Genomic DNA, 18,199 nt, shown 5'->3' with positions numbered 1-18,199 from the left:
CCACGGATGCAGACGGCAATTTGCAGACGGCAATTGAAATTGTCACAGGCGTGGGTGCTGCGAGTTAAGAAAAGAAAGAATCTGTTTCATTTCAAATTTCACCAACGCACCTGCTCTCTCCATGTCCACGGCCCCATGGGTTCCACGGCCTCATGGTTGATCCTGGGATGAAATGTAGTATTGGCAGAAACACATGCACCCGACACCTGACGACACCTGACACCCTCACGACACCAATCCCAGAGTCAGATTGCGGGACTGCTGTCAACTGTGATGGTCTGAAATCATCAAACGGAACTCTTGATGCTACTTTCTTCGTCGATTTGAGGTCAACTCCTCTCTTCCTCTTCGAGTCCTCGTCCCTCGCACCCGGGGCTGTCTCACAACTGCCAAGCACCCAGTCATGATACCCACCGCCGCCCAGCCTTGCGCATCTGATCCGCCAACCGCAGCCGGCGGCCGGCCAAGCACCATCCATCCCCTTAGGATGACCATCCCTACCGCGTCGTTGGCTTGCGCCCTAATAAATAACGTCTGAGCCTCTCCCCGCAACGCACTTGGAAAAATAAACAAAAAATGCCATGACACCAGCCGAGGTAGCGAGGCACCCCATTAAGCCTAAGCCTCTCTGTGCCTCATCCCGCGCACCCCACCTGCAGGCTACACATATGGCGCCCGGCGGCGGCAGCGGCCTGATGGCCGACCCACCTTGCCGGCAGTGGCGGAGGGGCCAGATCCTCATCCTCGCCTTCGCCGCCGGCTCCATCGCCGCACTGATGGGTCTGGTTTTGGGCCTGGTCCTCTGGCCCGAGGTGCTCAGCGGCCCGACCGTGGACCTGGGCTACGCCACGTACGTCGGCAGCCGGCGCGAGAGCGGCGTCAACGTCTTCAGGGGCATGCGCTACGCACGCCCGCCCCTGGGTGACCTGCGCTGGAGGGCCCCCGCTGAGCCGGAGAACGAGAACAAGCCCACGAGGGCCAAGGCCGTGAGTTTTGCGTCGCTGCTCTGCTTGTGCGAGTCCTTGGGTTGTGGGGGGCTGCCATGGAGTATGGGTGTATGTGTCTAAGTCAACGTGTGTAAACACGAGGCCGAGTTTAGTTTGGCCCAGTCTGCCTCTCTACCGGAGCCACCTATCCAAACAATGACCAGGATGAGGATTGTCTCTACGTCAACGTCTGGGCGCCTGCAGATGCTGCACCGGATTCCAAGTTCCCAGTATGGTTGTTCATCCAAGGCGGTGGTATGTCTCCTCCTAGCCCTCAACAGACCTTCTGGTCAGATGGAATCGCTTGCTTGCAAGGTGCTTACGAGGAGGCTCAAGGCTACACTGCCAATTCAAATGCAAATTATGATGGCGAGGAGGTGGTCCGGCGGAGCAACATGAGCATCGTGTTTGTGAATTTCAACTACCGCGTTGGGCTTTTCGGGTTTCTAGCAAGCGAAAAGGTCAAGAAAGACGGCGACTTGAACGTCGGCCTCCTCGATCAGCGCTTCGTCATGCGATGGGTACAGAAGCACATTTCCAAGGCAAGTTCCCCACGAGTGGCAGCTGCGTCGTTGCATGTCGCGCCGTGATTTAAGCCTCGACCACACACTACATTTCCACTCCGGCTGATAACATGTCTGGATTTGACAGTTCGGAGGAGACCCGGATCACGTCGTTCTCTCGGGGGCATCCGCCGGGGCCGGCTCGATAGCGATGCAGTTGACGGCATACGGCGGCCGGAACGAAGGCCTCTTTGTCGGTGGTATTATAGAGTCGCTGTTCTTCCCAGCCCAACCCTACCTCTCGGGCCTCGAGTGGCAGTTTGACAGGCTCGCGAGCGGCGTGGGTTGTGATACGGCCGAGGACGGAGACCGCGTGGCCTGCCTCCGGGGTTTGAGCACTGGCGAGCTCCAGCTGGCCAACGTTGCCTCCCCATTCCCCGGCCAGTCGCAGTCGCCACTCCCCCTCTTTTACTGGACGCCCTGCGTTGACGGTGACCTGATCAGGCATCTCCCCTATACCATGTTTGAGCGGAAAGAGTTTGTCCAAGTGCCTTTGATTATCGGTACCGACACCGACGGTATGCCATGCTCGTTTCATATCCGGCCTCCTAAGCCATCTCCAGGCCCTTTCAGCGTGATCAAGTACTGACGATGCAGCTCAGAGGGTTCCTACTTTGGCGCAAACGCCGCGTCCCAGCAAGAGATGCGCACCTTTATGCGCAACAACTTCCCGCGGCTGCGCGAGGCCGACCTCGACAGCATCCAAGATCGATACCCGCTCATGGACGCGCTGCCCAACCACAACCGATGGTTCCCGTCCACGTCCCGGGCCTACGGCGAGGGCGTGTTCATCTGCCCCACCGTCAACGTGCTCGACAGCCTGGCCTCGGCGTTCCCGTCGTCCAACTCGCTCACCAAGGTGGCCGACAACCGGCCCCTACAAGCGTCACCCGACGCGGGCCCCTGGGCGTACCGCTACAACGTCCTGGACGACGACTCCGTCCGCGCGGGCCTCGGGGTACCCCACACGTTCGAGATCCCGGCCGTCTTCGGCCCGGACGGCGTGTACGGGGCCCCGAGGAGCTACTACACGTACAACAGCGGCGTCGTCCCCGTCGTCATGGACTACTGGATCTCCTTCGTCAAGACGCTGTCGCCCAACACGCTCAGGAATCCCGGTGCGCCTGTGTGGCACCCGTGGGCTGCGCGAGGGTGGCGTAACAACAGCGGCGGCCCTGCGAGCGGCACGCGGAACGGCACCGGCGGCTCTCCCTCCCTCTCCCGCTCCCGCCTGCTGATCGAGACGGCCAACACGGGGATGGAGGATATACCCACACAGGAGGTTGACCGCTGCGAGTTTTGGAGGTCTTTGGGGGATTTTACGCAACAGAGGAGAAGGCGAAAGGTGATATAGCGACCTTTCCTTGGCACGAGTGGACCGGTGTTGAGATGTCCACTTGCGTGTTCACATGGAGGAGTTGCATATACACAGGGACGAAGGGCACACGATTACAGGACTGGCGTTGATGGTTTCATTATATCGAGATCATTTTGTTCAATCTGTAAGGTTCTCTCAATACATTTTTGTAAACTCGTGCCGCCATCATACCCTTTGACTTTGTCTAGCGGCCAGTGAATATCTTGTACAGATATCATAAGGGATGACCCTTTTTCGAAAACCCACCAGATCTATTACCAGTTCAACCATCGCAATGTAGTCCCACGCCTCGATTTATCCAGTCACACACTCCTAGATATGATACTTGGCTCGTTCCGACAGACAGCTTTCCCATCCTGCCTCGGAACGTATGTCTGCCTCGCCGCAACACCTCATTCGGCCCAAAGAGGACCACGTGCAGGCGATGGATCATTCCACATGCGCATGCAAGCCCTACGATCTAGTATAATCCCCCTCTCGATTGTGGTAGTCCAGCTAGTCCGAGCAACCCGAGAGCCCGGCAAGGCAACCAAGTAACACGTAAATGTGCGCTCTCGCCCGTGTCCGATAAGATCCTGGAGCTGGTTGGGGGGCCTCCCGAAGGCAGCCCGCGGGTACGTGCTGGCTGCCTCCCCGCCGTTGCTTTTTGCTTTTCCTGTTATTCTGTCATGCATGGCGTCGATTCACTGGAATCCACAGGGCTCCACGCATTTCAGCACCGCCACTGCAGACCCCACCCGCGCTTTCTTGACTTGTATTTTCTTTCTTGACTGGCCAAGAGGCGTCAATGTTGATCGGTCGGCGACCCCGTTCGGTCCTGCCCCGGCCAGCATTTTGACTCGATGACTCCCCCAGATCGAGCCCAGCCAGTGAGAGGAGGCTCGGCCGCATTCCTCGCTCTCGCGCTTCCAAGGGCATCCCCCCCCGAGCCGGGCTGAGGCTATGTGCGACAATGACAGCAACAACAACAGACACCCAGGTACCCATGAACATCAAAACGGCACAGGTATGGAGTGTAGGGCGCGGCCGTAGGGCGACCAGCTCGCCAACCAGACGGCGAGGAGCAGCCCCACGCCCACTCTCCCTCCCTTCCTCCCGCACGCCTTTGAAACCGCAAGATCGAACGTCAGGGTTCCATGCCGGACGGAGGAGAGGACTGGATCGGGCAGGACGGTCCGGCGGGCGTGCGGGCGACGAAGGAGAATTACAGGACGCGGGCTGGTATGGACGTTTATGCGACCGCCACGTCCACCGCCCACTCCGGCCCCACACTTTTTGTGTCCAGCAAGGTCATGGTGTTGAACGATTCTCCTTGACCTTTGACTTGACAGCCAGATCATTCCGACTCCTCGTCCCCCCCTCCCCTAGTGCGAAAGCATGATCATCCCGGCGGCCCATCAATGACGGCAAACCCACGTTCGTCAGCGCCCGCGGGCATGGACAGGCGTGGCAGACATGCCCCTCCCCTCCCCATGCCGATCCGCCCGTTGTTTGTTTTCATTTTTTATTTTTATTTTTCGTGCGCGCGCGCGCGGGCTGCTGGGTTTGATGCGTGGGCAAGCATCGTGGCATGACCCGTCGTTCAAAAGCAAACACGGGCGCGGCAGGGGAAGCCCCGGCTCTCGCCACCGCGGCTCCCCGTCACCAAAACTCTCGCGAGAGCCTCTCCCCGACTGACGTGGCACGTGCCTGGCCGAAACGTCTGGAGGGAGAGGAGACGTCGGTCATAATGCCGCTTTGAGGGGGAGGAGCGGGAGAAGAGAGTGAACAAACCACCTGTTCGCAGAACTGGCTTGGGCCGTTTGTTTAGGTTCTCCCTGTGTTCCGAGCACGACCAGCTTTCCTTTCGTTCACCGATGCCGCAAGGGAAAAGAAAAACAAAACAAACAGGGAGCGCTGGAGAAACCTCGGGCGAACGCATAACATGACCACATCAAATGTCTCGTAATCCAACTCCCGCCTTGCCCGCCCTGATCAAGATACGGTGTGCACTTGTATGCGCGCGCGTGTTGTTGTTGTTTTGGCTTTCAACACGGGGGGCAAGCCCACTTCCCTGCGCTTAGATCGCAGCGGTCCCCCGCGGCTCATGCGCCATCGCGCGCATATTGGTCATCACGAGTCCGCAATGCGATGGGCGGGGGAGAGACGAAGAGTTCGAACTCGAGTTTGAGTTCGAGGCGCGCACAGGCGGTGATGATTTGCGTGGGGGAACGTGCGTTGTCCATGACTGGCATCCCCGCCTCGGCACGTGTCCCACAAGGCGGTGGGAGGAGGAGGGGGAGGAGGAGGAGGGCAACCTTGGCCACCGTGCATACAATACTGCATACGCGAGACAACATATCTTGCATCGCGGGAGATGGGGGGAAAGGCAGACAGATAGGCAGGCGGGCGGGCGGGCGGGCGGACGGGTGCGCTGGCTGGTTGGAGTGGCGGTCAGGGACGGGACCCTGCGTGCGTCCACCGCGTGCGTTGGTGCCTTGGGACGTTCGTTCCGGGCACCATCTGCGTGACATGCGACGACAGGACGGGAGAGACCTGGTGAGCGAACCCAGCAGTCGTGCCGTGGTTTCTTACTGCTAGCTGCTACGTACCTGCCCCGGCCGATCTGCAAGAGGGAGGGCTTGGTCCTCCATGACTGCTGTGTGGCTGCCCTCCATTCTTGATGTGTTGTTGGTTGTCTGAATCACGCAGATCCGCGGTGCAGTATCACACAATGCCTTTTGGGTTTGTTCTTTCTTGCCTCTTCTCCCCGAAACCCAATAACATCCCTCGAAGCAGACTGACCTCGATCCTCACGGAAACACGTCGGCATCTAGCTTTGCCAACAACCTGCCTAATGAGGACTAGGTGGGGATGAGAGTGCGTTGGGGGAGTTTGCCGAGGCAAACAACTTTTTTGGTAAAATAGCTCGGATACGGGTTGATCCTATACTATAGTACGCAAACGACCTATAATATCCACCGTGTTATTGCTCCCTCCCCGTCGACACACCTTCCTACACATCAAAGGGCTTCATACCTCGGGGTCTCATGTCATCTATTACGTAGCACGTTGCAAGTGGGAAAAAGTGGCATTTGACCGATGGTACCGAGGGGTTCCAAATGTCGCCCAACCATCCATCCCCGCGATGGTGGCGTCTCGTACACGGAGATTTGGATTGCCACTGATATGGGAACTTTACGCAAGCCAGGGTCCACCTTTTCGCAGTGGTCAATGGGACCCACCCCGTCCGGCCACCGCAAATTTACCAGTGTCCCAGAGTAGCAGTGGCCGGGAACAGACTTTTTGGGCCACGGCGGTGTCGGTCGGTATACATCTACCGGCGACGCGGGGAGGGGGGAAGGGCGTGGAAGTGGAAGGGTGGGCACTTGACTCGCCGAACCGACAAAAAGTCAGTCCATGTTGACAGGAAGCGGCTCCACGGGGGGGAGGCTGGCGACGCCCTCTGTGCAGACGGAACGGTGTGCAAGATACGGAGTACTGCATGTGCTTTCCAGCGTTACTTCGGCTTGTCGTCAACAGGAAAAACTCGGTGACGGGCCTTTGCCCTCTACGGATGTCGTGATGCACATCCGCGGGCAGCGGTGGACGAACGGGCTCGTCCCGGGCCCCAGCCATTATCTCGCCGGCCGACTTGGGAAGGTGGATAAACCTAGTGTGCATTCGCGCGCTTGTCGTGGATGTCAAGGGTGGTCGTTGTGGCTGCTTGCTTGGTAATGATCGGAGAATAGTCGTCCAGTCCAACCTCGACGGTACAATGCACAGAACTGCAAAACAGTTCGTCCCAAGGGCTTCTGATAATATTAGCAACGGGATGTGCCCATCAACATGAGACCGGCCCTGTGAACTGATCCGTCCAAACGATCGCCACAAGAAGCGCGGCAGCCCCATCCGAAGAAGACCCCTCATGGTGATCAAGACAATCAGCTCCCGTGGTTACCGCCTGGCTGAAACGTTCTGGAAGCAAATATGCACGAGTTTTGTTGTGGATATCGACAGAGTGGAGGGGCTTCTGTCTTGGGGCCAATCGGACGGACGTAGGCTGTGGGGTCTTGCAGACTTGGATGGAGTCTATCCGTTGAAACGTTCCCCACGTGTGTTGCCTTGGGAGGAGCCTGGAGCCCTTCTTGGAGAGGGAGGTCGGCAAAGATGGCCGCCCACACGGCCAAGGACCATCTCTTCTGGACGCCGTTGACAGGGGGAAATGCGCATGAACCGAGATGGGACAAGCAACCAACGGGGCGATGATCGAAATGTAGGCAAACGGCCGGGGAAAATATCGCAAAAATCAAAACAAAATAAGTACGCCCGCCTTGTAACCAGGCTATGGAACAATAGCCCGCCCAGGCGAGGGATCGTTTCGAGAAGGAAACCAGACTTTCAGCCTGTTTTTCTTAGGCCACTGCAAGCGGGCCAGGGCAAATTGCACACCGGCGTCCAAATCTGCGACGTCCTTTAGCGCGGCGGCGGCCTAGGAACAATAGGCCCGCCCATGTTCTCCTCGTTTTGTTTTTCTAGGTCGGACCAACCTTAGAAAGGCGGCGAATCCGGGGACTTGGGCAGAAGGGGGCCCTGGCAATCCCAGAAAACGGACCCATGTCTTTAGGAACCTTATCCGGCCGTCGTCTTCCACCAGACCGTCAGCCGCGGCCCGGTGGGAAACGGTTCGGACCAGGGCGCCAGAAAAAAAAAAAGAAAAAAAAACGCGAACGGCGCAATATTGGCATCTAGGACTACGCGACAATGCGCCATTCTTTCCTGAGCTGACCGAGCTGTGGGGGCAACCCTCCCATCGACAATATCGGGACTCCTTCTGCTAGCAGCAGACGGTGAGGCTGCTGCTGCTGCTGGAATAAAATGATGGAACAAGGTCCCCACATTCAAGGAGACGCGCCTGTCTCGTCCTCCTGGTGTTTGTATCCGAATGTTTTGAACGTTGCCCCAAGGACGAGGTCGGAAGGGGTTGGCTGCTTATCTTGGCGATAAAGAGAGAGAGAGAGAGAGTCGCTTCGTAGAAATTCCACGCCACGAGGTGGTACCTGTTCTGGGCCCGGCTAAACCTCATGGGTGGCGATTTTTTTTGCCCGGCGGCACTTGCTCTCGGTGGGAAGGGGACCTTGATTCCCATGGCAAGCAGTCTTGGATGGGCCCATCTTGAGGTCGTCACCGTAACAGGCAAGGCGAGCTGGCCAGGGGGGAGGAGAGTGAGCAACAAGGCGGGCGGAGAAAGGTCGCAGCCCACCCCCCCTCACCTCCCACCCAGGCCGCCTCGCACGCGGCCGCGTTGGAAAAGACGCGGCGACCGGGATACTGACTCTCGAAGGGGGCACCCTCCTGGTGCCCTGAAAGATGGAAGGGCCCGACGAAGGAAGCCCACAAGTCCACGACGTTGCACCGTTCACGGGGGCCCACCAGCTTCGCCGGCCCCGTCCCCTTCGAGTCCCAGGGTTGGTGCGCTGGTGGGGACCCTATAACGGCCACTTTCATGCGGTCTGGGGTGGTGGTGGTGGTGGGAAATGGCGGGCTGTCAAGCCTCAAGCGTCTTGCCACAGACACGCCCAAAAGAGGTTGGCTGCTGGCTCTGACCATGTCCGCTACCAACAGCCCGGGGAAGGGAGGCAGCAGGGCCCGGGAAAAACAAGCCGACGCGTCGTCGTGCCTTGTTGGTCGTGTGCGGTAAATGCTGCCGCGTCCTTTTAGCCTGTGATGTGTGCCAACATTTCGCATGTGGCTTGTTTCGTACCTGCAGGAGTTCATAGAGTCTTGCTGCAAGGCACGAGAAATTGGCACATCACCTTTTCTTTCCGTGCATCATCCGCCGAGGGCGACGGTGTAGGTACACAGTACAACAGCCTGGTATGTGCTCGACCCCCCGGCTTCCTTCTTCCTCTTCTCCTCTTCTTCCTCTGGTGGGCTGGCGTGCCCCATCCAGGGGATCCGCACCAAGCCCCATCTCCCGCCATCCCCGACCAGTTACATCGGCCGGCCACCGGCGGCGGATGGAGAAGAAGCAACGATGGAGGATGCCATCCAGGGGAGGGGTACCCCTGCTCCTTGGCTAGGTACATACGAGATCTAGGTAAGTGTCTTCCCACCGCCTCGGATTTGCTTCCGCGCGCCCGCTGGGCCATTTCGAAAAAGAATACTTGAGGGGTTTTCTTGTTTTGTTTTTTTTGTTTTTTTTTGTCTTGGTTGGATTTCGATCTTGACTGCCGTCTTGGGGAGCGGCAGCCCGACGTAACACCCAGCGATGCTTTCATCCTCCACTATTTCATGCACAAGCACAAGCCACCTTGCATTCGCGGAGGGGAAAATATGTATGTCTGGACGTGTTATATGTAGGGAGAATGCCCAAGAAGGTAGGTGGACCTCAAGGCGGTGTGCCAGATATGCCACAACGGGCCACGATGCGGTTCAGTCACATCTGCCAGGTTTGCTGCTCTGGAGGCTTTTTGTGAGAAGCAAAAAGAACTGGACCACCGCCATTATGCACTGGCTGTGAGACTTTTGTGTGGATGGCTGAAACGTGCTGAAAGGCGGAGGCTTGGGTGAGGGCATATGCTCGGCCACGCCCAAGAGAGCTGGCAGCGCTGTGATCCGAGCTTGTCATGAGTAGGCTTGCTTCCCTCTCGGCCTTGTTGACTCGGGTTCTCAACTCCACCACTTTGACGTGCAGATAAGTTCGACTCATGAAGCTTGTGTGATGAGCTGGCAATCTAGCATTAGGCAGTTCGGGAAGAGCACCAAATGCACACCGTCTCCTGTCGGGAGACAAGAAGAGGAAAACAAGACAGGGGGGCGTCCACCGGCACAGCCCATCCGCCGCACGATCCTCAGCTGTCGTTCTATCAATTGTCATGGACTTGCGTGGTTGGGTGTGGAGTGGTGGCGGGAGTCTAGGTTAGGCAAGTCTCTAGGTTGGGTAGCGTATTGAAAGTCCAGGCGCTCACCAGCCCAGTCGTTCGGGGCTTTTTTGGGGCATCTATTGGCAATCTGGGTGGTCGGTTATCCTCGTTGCTAGCGTCTGTGTTAAGGCATGGGTCGAATCGAGTGAGGGGGAAATGCTCTGTGCAATCCTCGTCATGTCCCGAAATTTTTAATCATGTCCAATGTCATCCCAGCCCCGAGACGCCATCGTCACCGGGCAGGGAACAGCGCTGGTCTGTGAGTTGAAGGCGTGCGTGTTGCGACATTCCATGTTGAGATTCCCCGCATTTGCTTGGTTGTCACTGCGTTGTGCGTGCGCGGGAAGACACTGGACTCGCTCGCGCTGTCAAACAGGCAGGCAGACAGCAGACCTGGCAGCGAACTGCTTTCGTCGCTTCATGTTCTTTTCGATAACTCGTCTTTTCTTTCGTTTTTCTTCTTGCTTTTGGTCCTTCCACTATCCTGTTGCTCATCCGAACCATCCTGTAAATCACTCCACCTGTCAAATCGCTGGTTTCCCATCCCCGGTATTTGCCCGAAAGTTTGAGAGGAAAAGAAAGCACTCAAAAAGAAAAAGGTGACGAACCCTCTAGGCCCGCCCACTGTCCGTCCGCCTGACGGTGTATTGGTCCCTTCCTGCTGTCTTTTCCTGCTGTGGCTAGGGTTTGCGCGTGCTGGCCGCGGGTGCCTGAGCGCCCGAGGGAGGGCTGGACTGGACAGGCCCCAGGTCCGGCCGCAGGGTTGAACCTCGTCCTGAGCGGGAGTTTGTGCGCTGACCGATTCGAGCACCCGCATCATCCCCATGCCCTCGACGCTGTACCTCCGCCTTTTGGGCCATTCCTCCGTTGCGCCCATCTTCCCTCTTTCCCCTCCGTGGACCTATCTCATGCACGGTGGGTGGTGGTCTGTGCCGCGCAAGGACTTGGGAGGTGAGGGTGGGTTGCATTGCGCATGCTGGATGACCTTGATTTATCTAGGTGGTGGTGGTGCTCTGAGCAATTTTTATCACAACGCCGATGCATGCAGTTTTCCCACCCGCCGCTGCCTCATGCGCGTCCGCTGCAACGCACACTTTTCTATACTTGATCCCCTTCCTCATGTATGGCATGTCTATCCCCTCTTCTAATATGTTTGAATCGCTCGCGTGGTTCTTTTTGAGCGTGCTGATTAGCTGCGCGACGCCAAAATCGAGCACCACCAGCGGGCTCATACTCGACGGCGTCTCACAAATAGAGGGTTTTGAGTGGGATCCACAATAAATTATTATTGGAAGCAGCTGTGGAAACGCTCCTGCTTCTCTTCTGTGGAGGAGCCGGTGTCAGTTGGCAAAGCGAGGCGTCCCGAGAGGATCTTCGGCCCCCGAAACCCTGGCCCTTGGTCCTGGCCCTGGGCTTCCGTCCCATGTCTTATTTCGTGAACCCAGGCCCGGTGTGGGCGCATGTCAAAAATTCAATGCTCTATCGATAAAGAGACGGGTCGAGCGAGGCTGTGAGTGCGCGCAGCAGGCCTTCCTGATCACGTCTATTCCCCGAGCCTTAACCGGGCAGCCGGGGGACGCATTGAGACGAGAAGGGCGGGGGTGGCCGAATACCGAGGCACTGCGGGCACACCAAGAGATGGGACCGCTTGTTTCGTTCGCCGGCTGTGCCTAGATGGGGATCGCCTTCGTCTCGGCCTGTGCCATCAAAGCAGCGCTGCGGGCAGACGCGAAACGCCGCTCTGGAATCACATCTGTCGCGCTTTTCGGCCCCCCATCCGAATCCGGTAGTCTGTCCCATGGTTGGGCCGACAGAGCAGGCAGATCTCGAGCGCGCAGAGTCGCGGAGTGGGTGCGCGGCTGCAAGGTGATCGATGATGGGCGTTGCGCCGTGATTTTCTGCTTGGCCAACCAAGCTCTCGCCCTCAGCACCCTCCTTCTCTCCCGACTTCTTTTTTTGGCCCCGTACCTTGCATCTGCTCTGCTCCGTCCCAGTGGCCGACGAGAGGGAGGGGGAGGGGAACCGATCACCTGCGAGCGCCATGGAGGGGCCCGGGCTTATCCATCAATGACTGGCTGACAGCCAGCTCGCATCTCTGTGGTCGTGATCGGCAGAACAGCCATTCGCTGGCCATGTGGACCAGTCGGCCAGAGCGTGCCATGCTTGTGCGCGCCTTTATGCAATGCACTAACCACGCGCTCGTTCTTCCAATTCCGTTCAGTAGGCCCGACAAGGTGGGGTCTGGTTCCCAGCAGCGCCATTTGCTGGCAGAGCCCAGCGCGCCCAGGCACCATCTTGACGGCTGCCTCCCCGGTGACACACGAGTCTGCCTGCACCATTGCGCCGCAATTGAATGTGCGCACATCTCGACCACCCGCGCTAGTGCGATGGGAGAGTCGTGCCACCACCCTCGTCTGATCTCGCTCGCTGGTGGCGCATATTTTTCCCAAGATTGTGACGGGCGACACCCAAAAGGCCCAACCCAGACGCTAGCCCGGCCCCGTCGACTGGTCCGTCGCCGGTTTGGCTACCTCCACTGTCCCATTGGATTGGCATGGGCGCTGAACAGGCTCAAATCCACAATGCCACCTGCGAAATGGCTCTGGGCTCCATCGAGCCATCTTGCTGCTCCATCGAGCGTGCGACTTGCCAGGAAAAGTACCGGTCAGGAACAGCCGGCCGGTGTCCCGTGGCACTTGGGACTTGGGGGACTGGGGGCTGGCCAGAGACTGGAGCTCGCCTGAGCAGGCCTGGAGGTTGGTTGGCTTCTTGGTTGGTCCTCTGGCTGGCTTTGGAAGTGGGCGGCGATAATTGTCAATACGCCGTGGCCGGCTCGTATCTCCCATCAGTGACCCCAACCTCGTCACATTGATTTCGGTGTGCTGCACCGTGGCCGGCGATACGACAGAGCCATTTGCACCCTCGACGACTCGTCCCCCAACCAGAGCCGCCAGAGGCTGTTTTGGCTCGCCGAGCTGATTTTTTTCGTCACTCCATTGATGTCGCTCAGAAATCTCTTGCACCGCGCCATCCTCTCAGACGGCGCTACTGCAACCAAACTTTTGTGCCACCTTTTTTTTTTTTCTTCTTCTCCTTCTCGGGCCCTTCTTTCTTGTTCCCGCCCCCCCTCCAATCGAGGCCTCGCCAAAGTTCTTGTCGCTTGACCCTCCTGACTAAGTGCCTTCTTTCTTTTGGTCCTCTTTTTCTTCGCCGCACCACCAAGCGCCTGCAGCCAGGCTACTGCACGGGACAGAGTCAGTTCGAGTGTGCCTGCGGCTGCGGCTGCTGGCGGCTGCGAGGGGACATTCACAAACGGACATCTGCGTACATCAGAACAACAATCCCGTGGAGGGTAGCATCGAATAAGCTCTATCCATGGCATTCAGGCACATGTCCACATGTTCTCGCACCAAGCACGCATTTAGACGAACAAACAGACACATTGTGGTCAAGGTTTGCATTCGTCCTTGTTCGGATCGTCGAGCAAATGACGACAAGGGGGGGTGCGCGCGCCAGAGAAACAGAAAAAGATATACAGAATAAAGAATAAATCGGACCAAGAAGCGATGGAAAGAATGGAAGAAGGCTGACAAGTACCCTCCCTGGCCTCAACGGCTGGGCAGTACTTTGCCAAGGTACCAACCCCAGCCGAGGATCCCACGGCGCTGCCGGCGACCTGTCCAGAATTAGAATGGGCATTGCACATACAGTGCTGCTGCGCCATCCAGTCCGTCGAGCCCACACGGCACCCCCATCAGATGTTTTCCGTCTTTTTGCCCCAGACACGTCGCCAGGGGGGCGTGGTGCTGGTCGGTGGGCCGTCAGGGCAAGTGTGCCAGTGTTCCTGGTCCACCGTGCCCTTGTCAGCTTGGGTGAGACATGCATGGTGGGATGGGTCGGCCATGGCACTCCATTCAGCCATTCCCATCCATCCTTCGACAGCAGGCGGACCACCCTCCGGGGTGGGCACTCCCTCGAACCCAGTCAGTAGCGTGCATGTCCGGAGCAGGTACCTGCTTCCATGCGGTCCTCACGCCCACAACAGCCACCTCTCTAGGTACCACGCTCTTTGGACTGGGGTGACCTCGCTCCTGCGGATCCCGCACCGCGTAACGGAGCGGTGGTGCGAGTCCTGGTGCACACATCCTCCCCAGCGTGCCAGCACCCCCAGCCTAGCCTAGCCCACCCGCCTAGCACCAAGCACTAGCGCCGGCCCAGCACAGGCAGAGCGGTACGTACCGATGTACCTGTGTACCTGCCTCTCCGTCCGTCCCTGCGCCTGCCCCCTCCTCCTCCCCCCCGGTCAAGTTGGACCTGCCAGATCGTTGTGCACCCGCCAGGCCGCGGCCTGGTCGTGGTGGGTAGGGTAGGGGAGGGACAGTGGGTGGTGCCCACACCACGGCTGCGGTACGGTACCTGTCTCTTCTCCACGCTCTTTATCTGGCCTTCGTCGTGGAGCAATCGTACTTATCCTCCTCACGGCCTCCTAGTTACGCTCATTCCCTTCCCACTTTTACGATCGACAAGACTGTCGACTAGGGACCTGTGCTTTTCTCCTTCTTTCGGTTCTTGTTTCTTCCGGGGACTCGCCTTTTTGGGATTTTACATCCGTGCCATTCTTTTAGATATCTTCACGAGCCCGTCCTTCCCTTTGGTCTCGACTTGGACACTACTTCATCTAGACCCAGGCCCGCGCGCAATCTCTCTACACATATACTCCAAACCTCAGCAAAGAGAGTTCATCACTAAAAGACTGCCTCACGGACCGACGAGTTCATGTACAACACTATCCTGCCCCGAGTCCTCGACCACTAAGACAGTCCGATCCTGCGTGATCTATACTGCCGTCCCTTCCTTCAGACCGGAACCGAACATCCCTCCTTAGGCCACCTGCCTCAAACCACGATAACTGGGAGCAACACCAGACAAGCACTGTACAAACTACCACCCACCACCGCGACCGACTATACTTAATTACTATACACGCGACAAGAAACAAGAGGAAGACACCAGGAGTGTGAGAGTCCCTGACATCTAGAGTTAGCAAAGCAACTTGTGGGTGCCAACCATCACGACCGGGACGCGGCCCATGGCGAGCAGGCACGCGGGCTTGTGGGAGGGAGAGGGACGACCTTGCTGACCCCTTGCTTCGGAACCCAACAGCGTCACAATGGAGTCCATGATGGCTCAGTCCATGGCTCCGGCCTCATTCTTCTACTACAGCCAGGAGCCCAGGCCAGACAGCCGGCAACAGTTCCACGGCCACTTCGCGCCTCACTCGAGCCTGCAGCAGCACCAGATGCAGATGTTTCCCGTCGTCCCGACCCTGCCCTCGACGCCCATCTACTCGAGGCCCGGCTCTGCCTGCTCACAGCCCCCGGCGCACCCCATGATGCACCACCAACAGATGAACAAGCCCGTCACCAGCTACCCGTCAGTCATGACCCCGATGGCGTCGCCGCAGCCTATGGCCCGCAAGCCCACGGCTGTCCTGGAGCCCGAGATCCACGACGGCGAGGGCATGTTCTTCCCGTCGACGCCGCCTCTGTCCGTCTCGGGCAGCGCCATCAGCAGCCCCGGCAGCTGCGACATGCTCTCCATGCCCCTGAACCCCATGTTCTCTGGTCTCGACAACGTCGAGGGCGTCAAGCCCGAGGTCTGCTCGCCCGAGAGCTTCCCTGCTCTGGAGTGGTCCAACTGCGCATCCCCTCCTATGACGCCTGGTAAGACGAACCGATCCCAATATTTTGGTTTTCTTTTTTACACATTAAGCAAGTGCTTCGGTCGTGGTTGCCCTTTGGCGGCTTGGTGCCTGCATTTGTGGGACGTACAGTTTGGACGATCGGGTGGATGCGGCCAGCCCCACCTTACTTTTCAGGCCGCCATCAATTCGGGAAGTCAACAGAAAGACTCTGCTTTTTTTTTGGCTTCGACGCGTTTGGAGTAGCCTTGGAATTTGCTCTTTTCAAATCCATGCTGACGGGTTTTTGCAGTCTATCTCAACAACAAGCCCGCAAGGCAGCAGCAGCAGCAGAGGCTCTCGCCCCGATTTACTAGCGCCCCCGCCCCCGAGGTTGCGCCTGCCGTCTCTGCCTGCCCTTCGCTGTCTCCCTCGCCGGCGCCCTACGCACGCTCCGTCAGCTCTGAGGACAACGACTTCTGCGATCCCAGGAATCTCACTGTGGGCCAGTTCGGTGCCACCATCGCGCCCGAGTTCACCACCCTGCCTGCTGTCGACGAGTCTGTCGCCCCTGCTCAGAACCACTTCAACTTCCTGCCCTCGCTGCCCAGTGGCCTTCCCGTCTTCGAGGAGTTCTCGGATCTAGAGTCCGAGGACGACTTTGTCAACGGCCTCGTCAACCTGGGCGACAAGACTGAGAGCCAGGTGAGCAGGACACGCGCCAGCTCTGACGCCGTGAGCCTGAGCCTCGACAGCTTCGTGTGCACCGAGGACCTCGAGTTCGCCGCCGCTGCTGTCTCGGCAGAGCCTTTCCCTCTTCTGCCCTCTGCCCCCATCGCCTTTTCGGGCGACTCGCACAAAGACAAGCGCCAGAGGACCACCAGCGGTCCCGCTGTGACCATGGCCGCCGCCTCGACCTCCCCCGCTGCTGAGCAGCAGCAGTCGCACGCGCAGCAGCAGCAGGCCCCGACCAGCAGCAACGAGGCCGACGCCAGGAGTGATTCGGGTGCTTCTCACTCGGATAGCCAGGGCAACGGCGTACCGGCCCCCACCAGCCGACGCGGCCGCAAGCAGTCGCTCACCGAGGACCCGTCCAAGACGTTCAAGTGCGAGCTGTGTGATCGCCGCTTCAGGCGTCAGGAGCACTTGAAGCGCCACTACCGCTCTCTGCACACGCAGGACAAACCCTTCGAGTGCCACGAGTGCGGTAAGAAGTTCTCGCGCTCCGACAACCTCACCCAGCACGCCCGCACCCACGGATCCGGCGCCATCCCGCTCAACCTCATCGACGACGGTGACGTGGTCGGTTTCCCCCACCCGCACATGTACGCGACCATGGGCGCTCCCATGCCTACCGACTACGACCACTACGGCAAGATTCTCTTCCAGATCGCCTCCGAGATCCCTGGCAGCGCTAGCGACCTGTCATCCGACGAGGGCGACGACAACAGGAAGCGCAAGCGCGCCGACTAAAGGCGCACCACAGCAAGATCACAAGTGTCGACGCCGGCCTTTCGACGACATTTGACGCCCGGCATGACTCTCACGACTACTATACCACCACACCACCTTCTCTTCTCGCGGACCCTTGGCGTCTTCTGCCGCGTCCGAAGCTAGCTTCCGGCGGCGGGGATTCCAAGGCAGCACACACTCTAGGGTCAACACCTTTTTTTAAAGGGACGGGGAATCATCATAAGCGATCAGCAAAGGGCTTGCTGCTTCTACGGCCAAGACGACGTAAATGGGTTTGAGCGTTAAGTCGCAGGGCAAACCTGACAAGAGTTTGCAATTTTTCTCAAGAAAGAGAGGCAGGCCTCACGGGAGTGTGAGAGTGTTCTCTGAACTGTATCATCACCTTGTGTCAGCGTACCATACCAGTTGGATTCTGGATCTTGTTTTGTTGCTTTTATTACTTTTAACCGAAAAACTTTCGATCCTGCTTTTCTTCTTGTCTTTTCTGCCGCATGTTTGTTGTTTGCGTTGCTTGTTTGCATACCAACGCGCCATGGGTGGAGGATGGGGGGATCCTGTATCGTCTTCGCTTCGACTACCTTCGTTTCGACTCCTTTAGAAACAACACACTCTTTCCCACAACGCTTGCTTGCTTGCTTGCTTGCTTTGTTGTTTGCCCGCCTGATTTGGTGCTTTCATGGTTTGGTGCCTTGATTGCTTTCCGCAAACGACGTTCCCGCCTGTGAAACACGCCTCTACTGCCTCGATGCTACTGCAGCAACACCGCCGGCAGCACCAACTACCTAGGGTCGCGGATGAGTTCACGACAGCAGGTCAACGTGAAGCAGTCTTCGGCACGATCTTTGTCCCTTCTTGTTTCGTTTCTATTATACCACTCATGGGTTTTCCTTTCTCCTTCACCATCCTCCATTCGCGCTTTAGTCTTCATTCGTCGTGGTCTCGTCCCTGGCCACATTTCTACACTTGGAACAGGTGTGCGAGGCCTCGTACGGCTTCTAGCAATAAAATGTTTATTATTCGACATGAAAATCACGATCCCCACAATCTTACTCTGTTCCGTTCCGCCCCGTCCATTACCCTGACATCACACCCGATGGACGCTGGGAGACAAGCATGGGCAGCACCCGGGCTGCCCTGCCAGGCATGTCGAAGCGATGTAGGACGGAATCTGTGCCGTGATCACCCCTGCTCCCCTCGCGCCCACTTCCGTTGGG

The 18,199-nt window shown here is 58.2% G+C and overlaps 6 protein-coding genes across 6 annotated transcripts; 3 read left to right on the top strand and 3 right to left on the bottom strand.

Moving 5' to 3' along the window:
- The first annotated feature begins 40 nt into the window (after positions 1–40).
- Positions 41–3,084, top strand: GGTG_01438 (acetylcholinesterase). Its single transcript, XM_009219204.1, has 5 exons — positions 41–986; positions 1,100–1,241; positions 1,323–1,528; positions 1,638–2,067; positions 2,152–3,084. Exons 1-5 carry the CDS (start codon positions 582–584, stop codon positions 2,901–2,903), a joined length of 1,935 nt encoding a protein of 644 aa, XP_009217468.1. The 5' UTR covers positions 41–581; the 3' UTR covers positions 2,904–3,084.
- Positions 3,085–4,063: 979 nt separating this feature from the next.
- Positions 4,064–4,243, top strand: GGTG_01437 (hypothetical protein; the record flags this gene model as incomplete). Its single annotated transcript, XM_009219203.1, has 1 exon — positions 4,064–4,243. The coding sequence occupies one exon, from the start codon at positions 4,064–4,066 to the stop codon at positions 4,241–4,243; it is 180 nt and encodes a 59-aa protein (XP_009217467.1).
- Positions 4,244–4,573: 330 nt separating this feature from the next.
- Positions 4,574–5,584, bottom strand: GGTG_01436 (hypothetical protein; the record flags this gene model as incomplete). The annotated part of the gene is made up of 3 exons (XM_009219202.1): positions 4,574–5,246; positions 5,389–5,462; positions 5,519–5,584. 3 exons carry the CDS (start codon positions 5,582–5,584, stop codon positions 5,012–5,014), a joined length of 375 nt encoding a protein of 124 aa, XP_009217466.1. The 3' UTR covers positions 4,574–5,011.
- Positions 5,585–7,928: 2,344 nt separating this feature from the next.
- Positions 7,929–8,414, bottom strand: GGTG_01435 (hypothetical protein; the record flags this gene model as incomplete). Its single annotated transcript, XM_009219201.1, has 2 exons — positions 7,929–8,112; positions 8,243–8,414. 2 exons carry the CDS (start codon positions 8,412–8,414, stop codon positions 7,982–7,984), a joined length of 303 nt encoding a protein of 100 aa, XP_009217465.1. The 3' UTR covers positions 7,929–7,981.
- Positions 8,415–11,117: 2,703 nt separating this feature from the next.
- GGTG_01434 (hypothetical protein) lies at positions 11,118–11,875 on the bottom strand (the record flags this gene model as incomplete). Its single annotated transcript, XM_009219200.1, has 2 exons — positions 11,118–11,155; positions 11,446–11,875. The coding sequence occupies 2 exons, from the start codon at positions 11,873–11,875 to the stop codon at positions 11,118–11,120; spliced, it is 468 nt and encodes a 155-aa protein (XP_009217464.1).
- A 2,344-nt stretch (positions 11,876–14,219) lies between these two features.
- Positions 14,220–17,620, top strand: GGTG_01433 (CGBP1). The gene is made up of 3 exons (XM_009219199.1): positions 14,220–14,887; positions 14,996–15,555; positions 15,826–17,620. The coding sequence occupies exons 2-3, from the start codon at positions 15,003–15,005 to the stop codon at positions 16,983–16,985; spliced, it is 1,713 nt and encodes a 570-aa protein (XP_009217463.1). The 5' UTR covers positions 14,220–14,887; positions 14,996–15,002; the 3' UTR covers positions 16,986–17,620.
- Positions 17,621–18,199: the final 579 nt, after the last annotated feature.

This window comes from Gaeumannomyces tritici (assembly GCF_000145635.1).
Source record: "Gaeumannomyces tritici R3-111a-1 unplaced genomic scaffold supercont2.1, whole genome shotgun sequence".
Lineage (NCBI taxonomy): Eukaryota > Fungi > Ascomycota > Sordariomycetes > Magnaporthales > Magnaporthaceae > Gaeumannomyces > Gaeumannomyces tritici.
The sequence above is the reverse complement of the archived record's forward strand: the minus strand, read 5'-3'. Positions and strand labels throughout refer to the sequence as shown.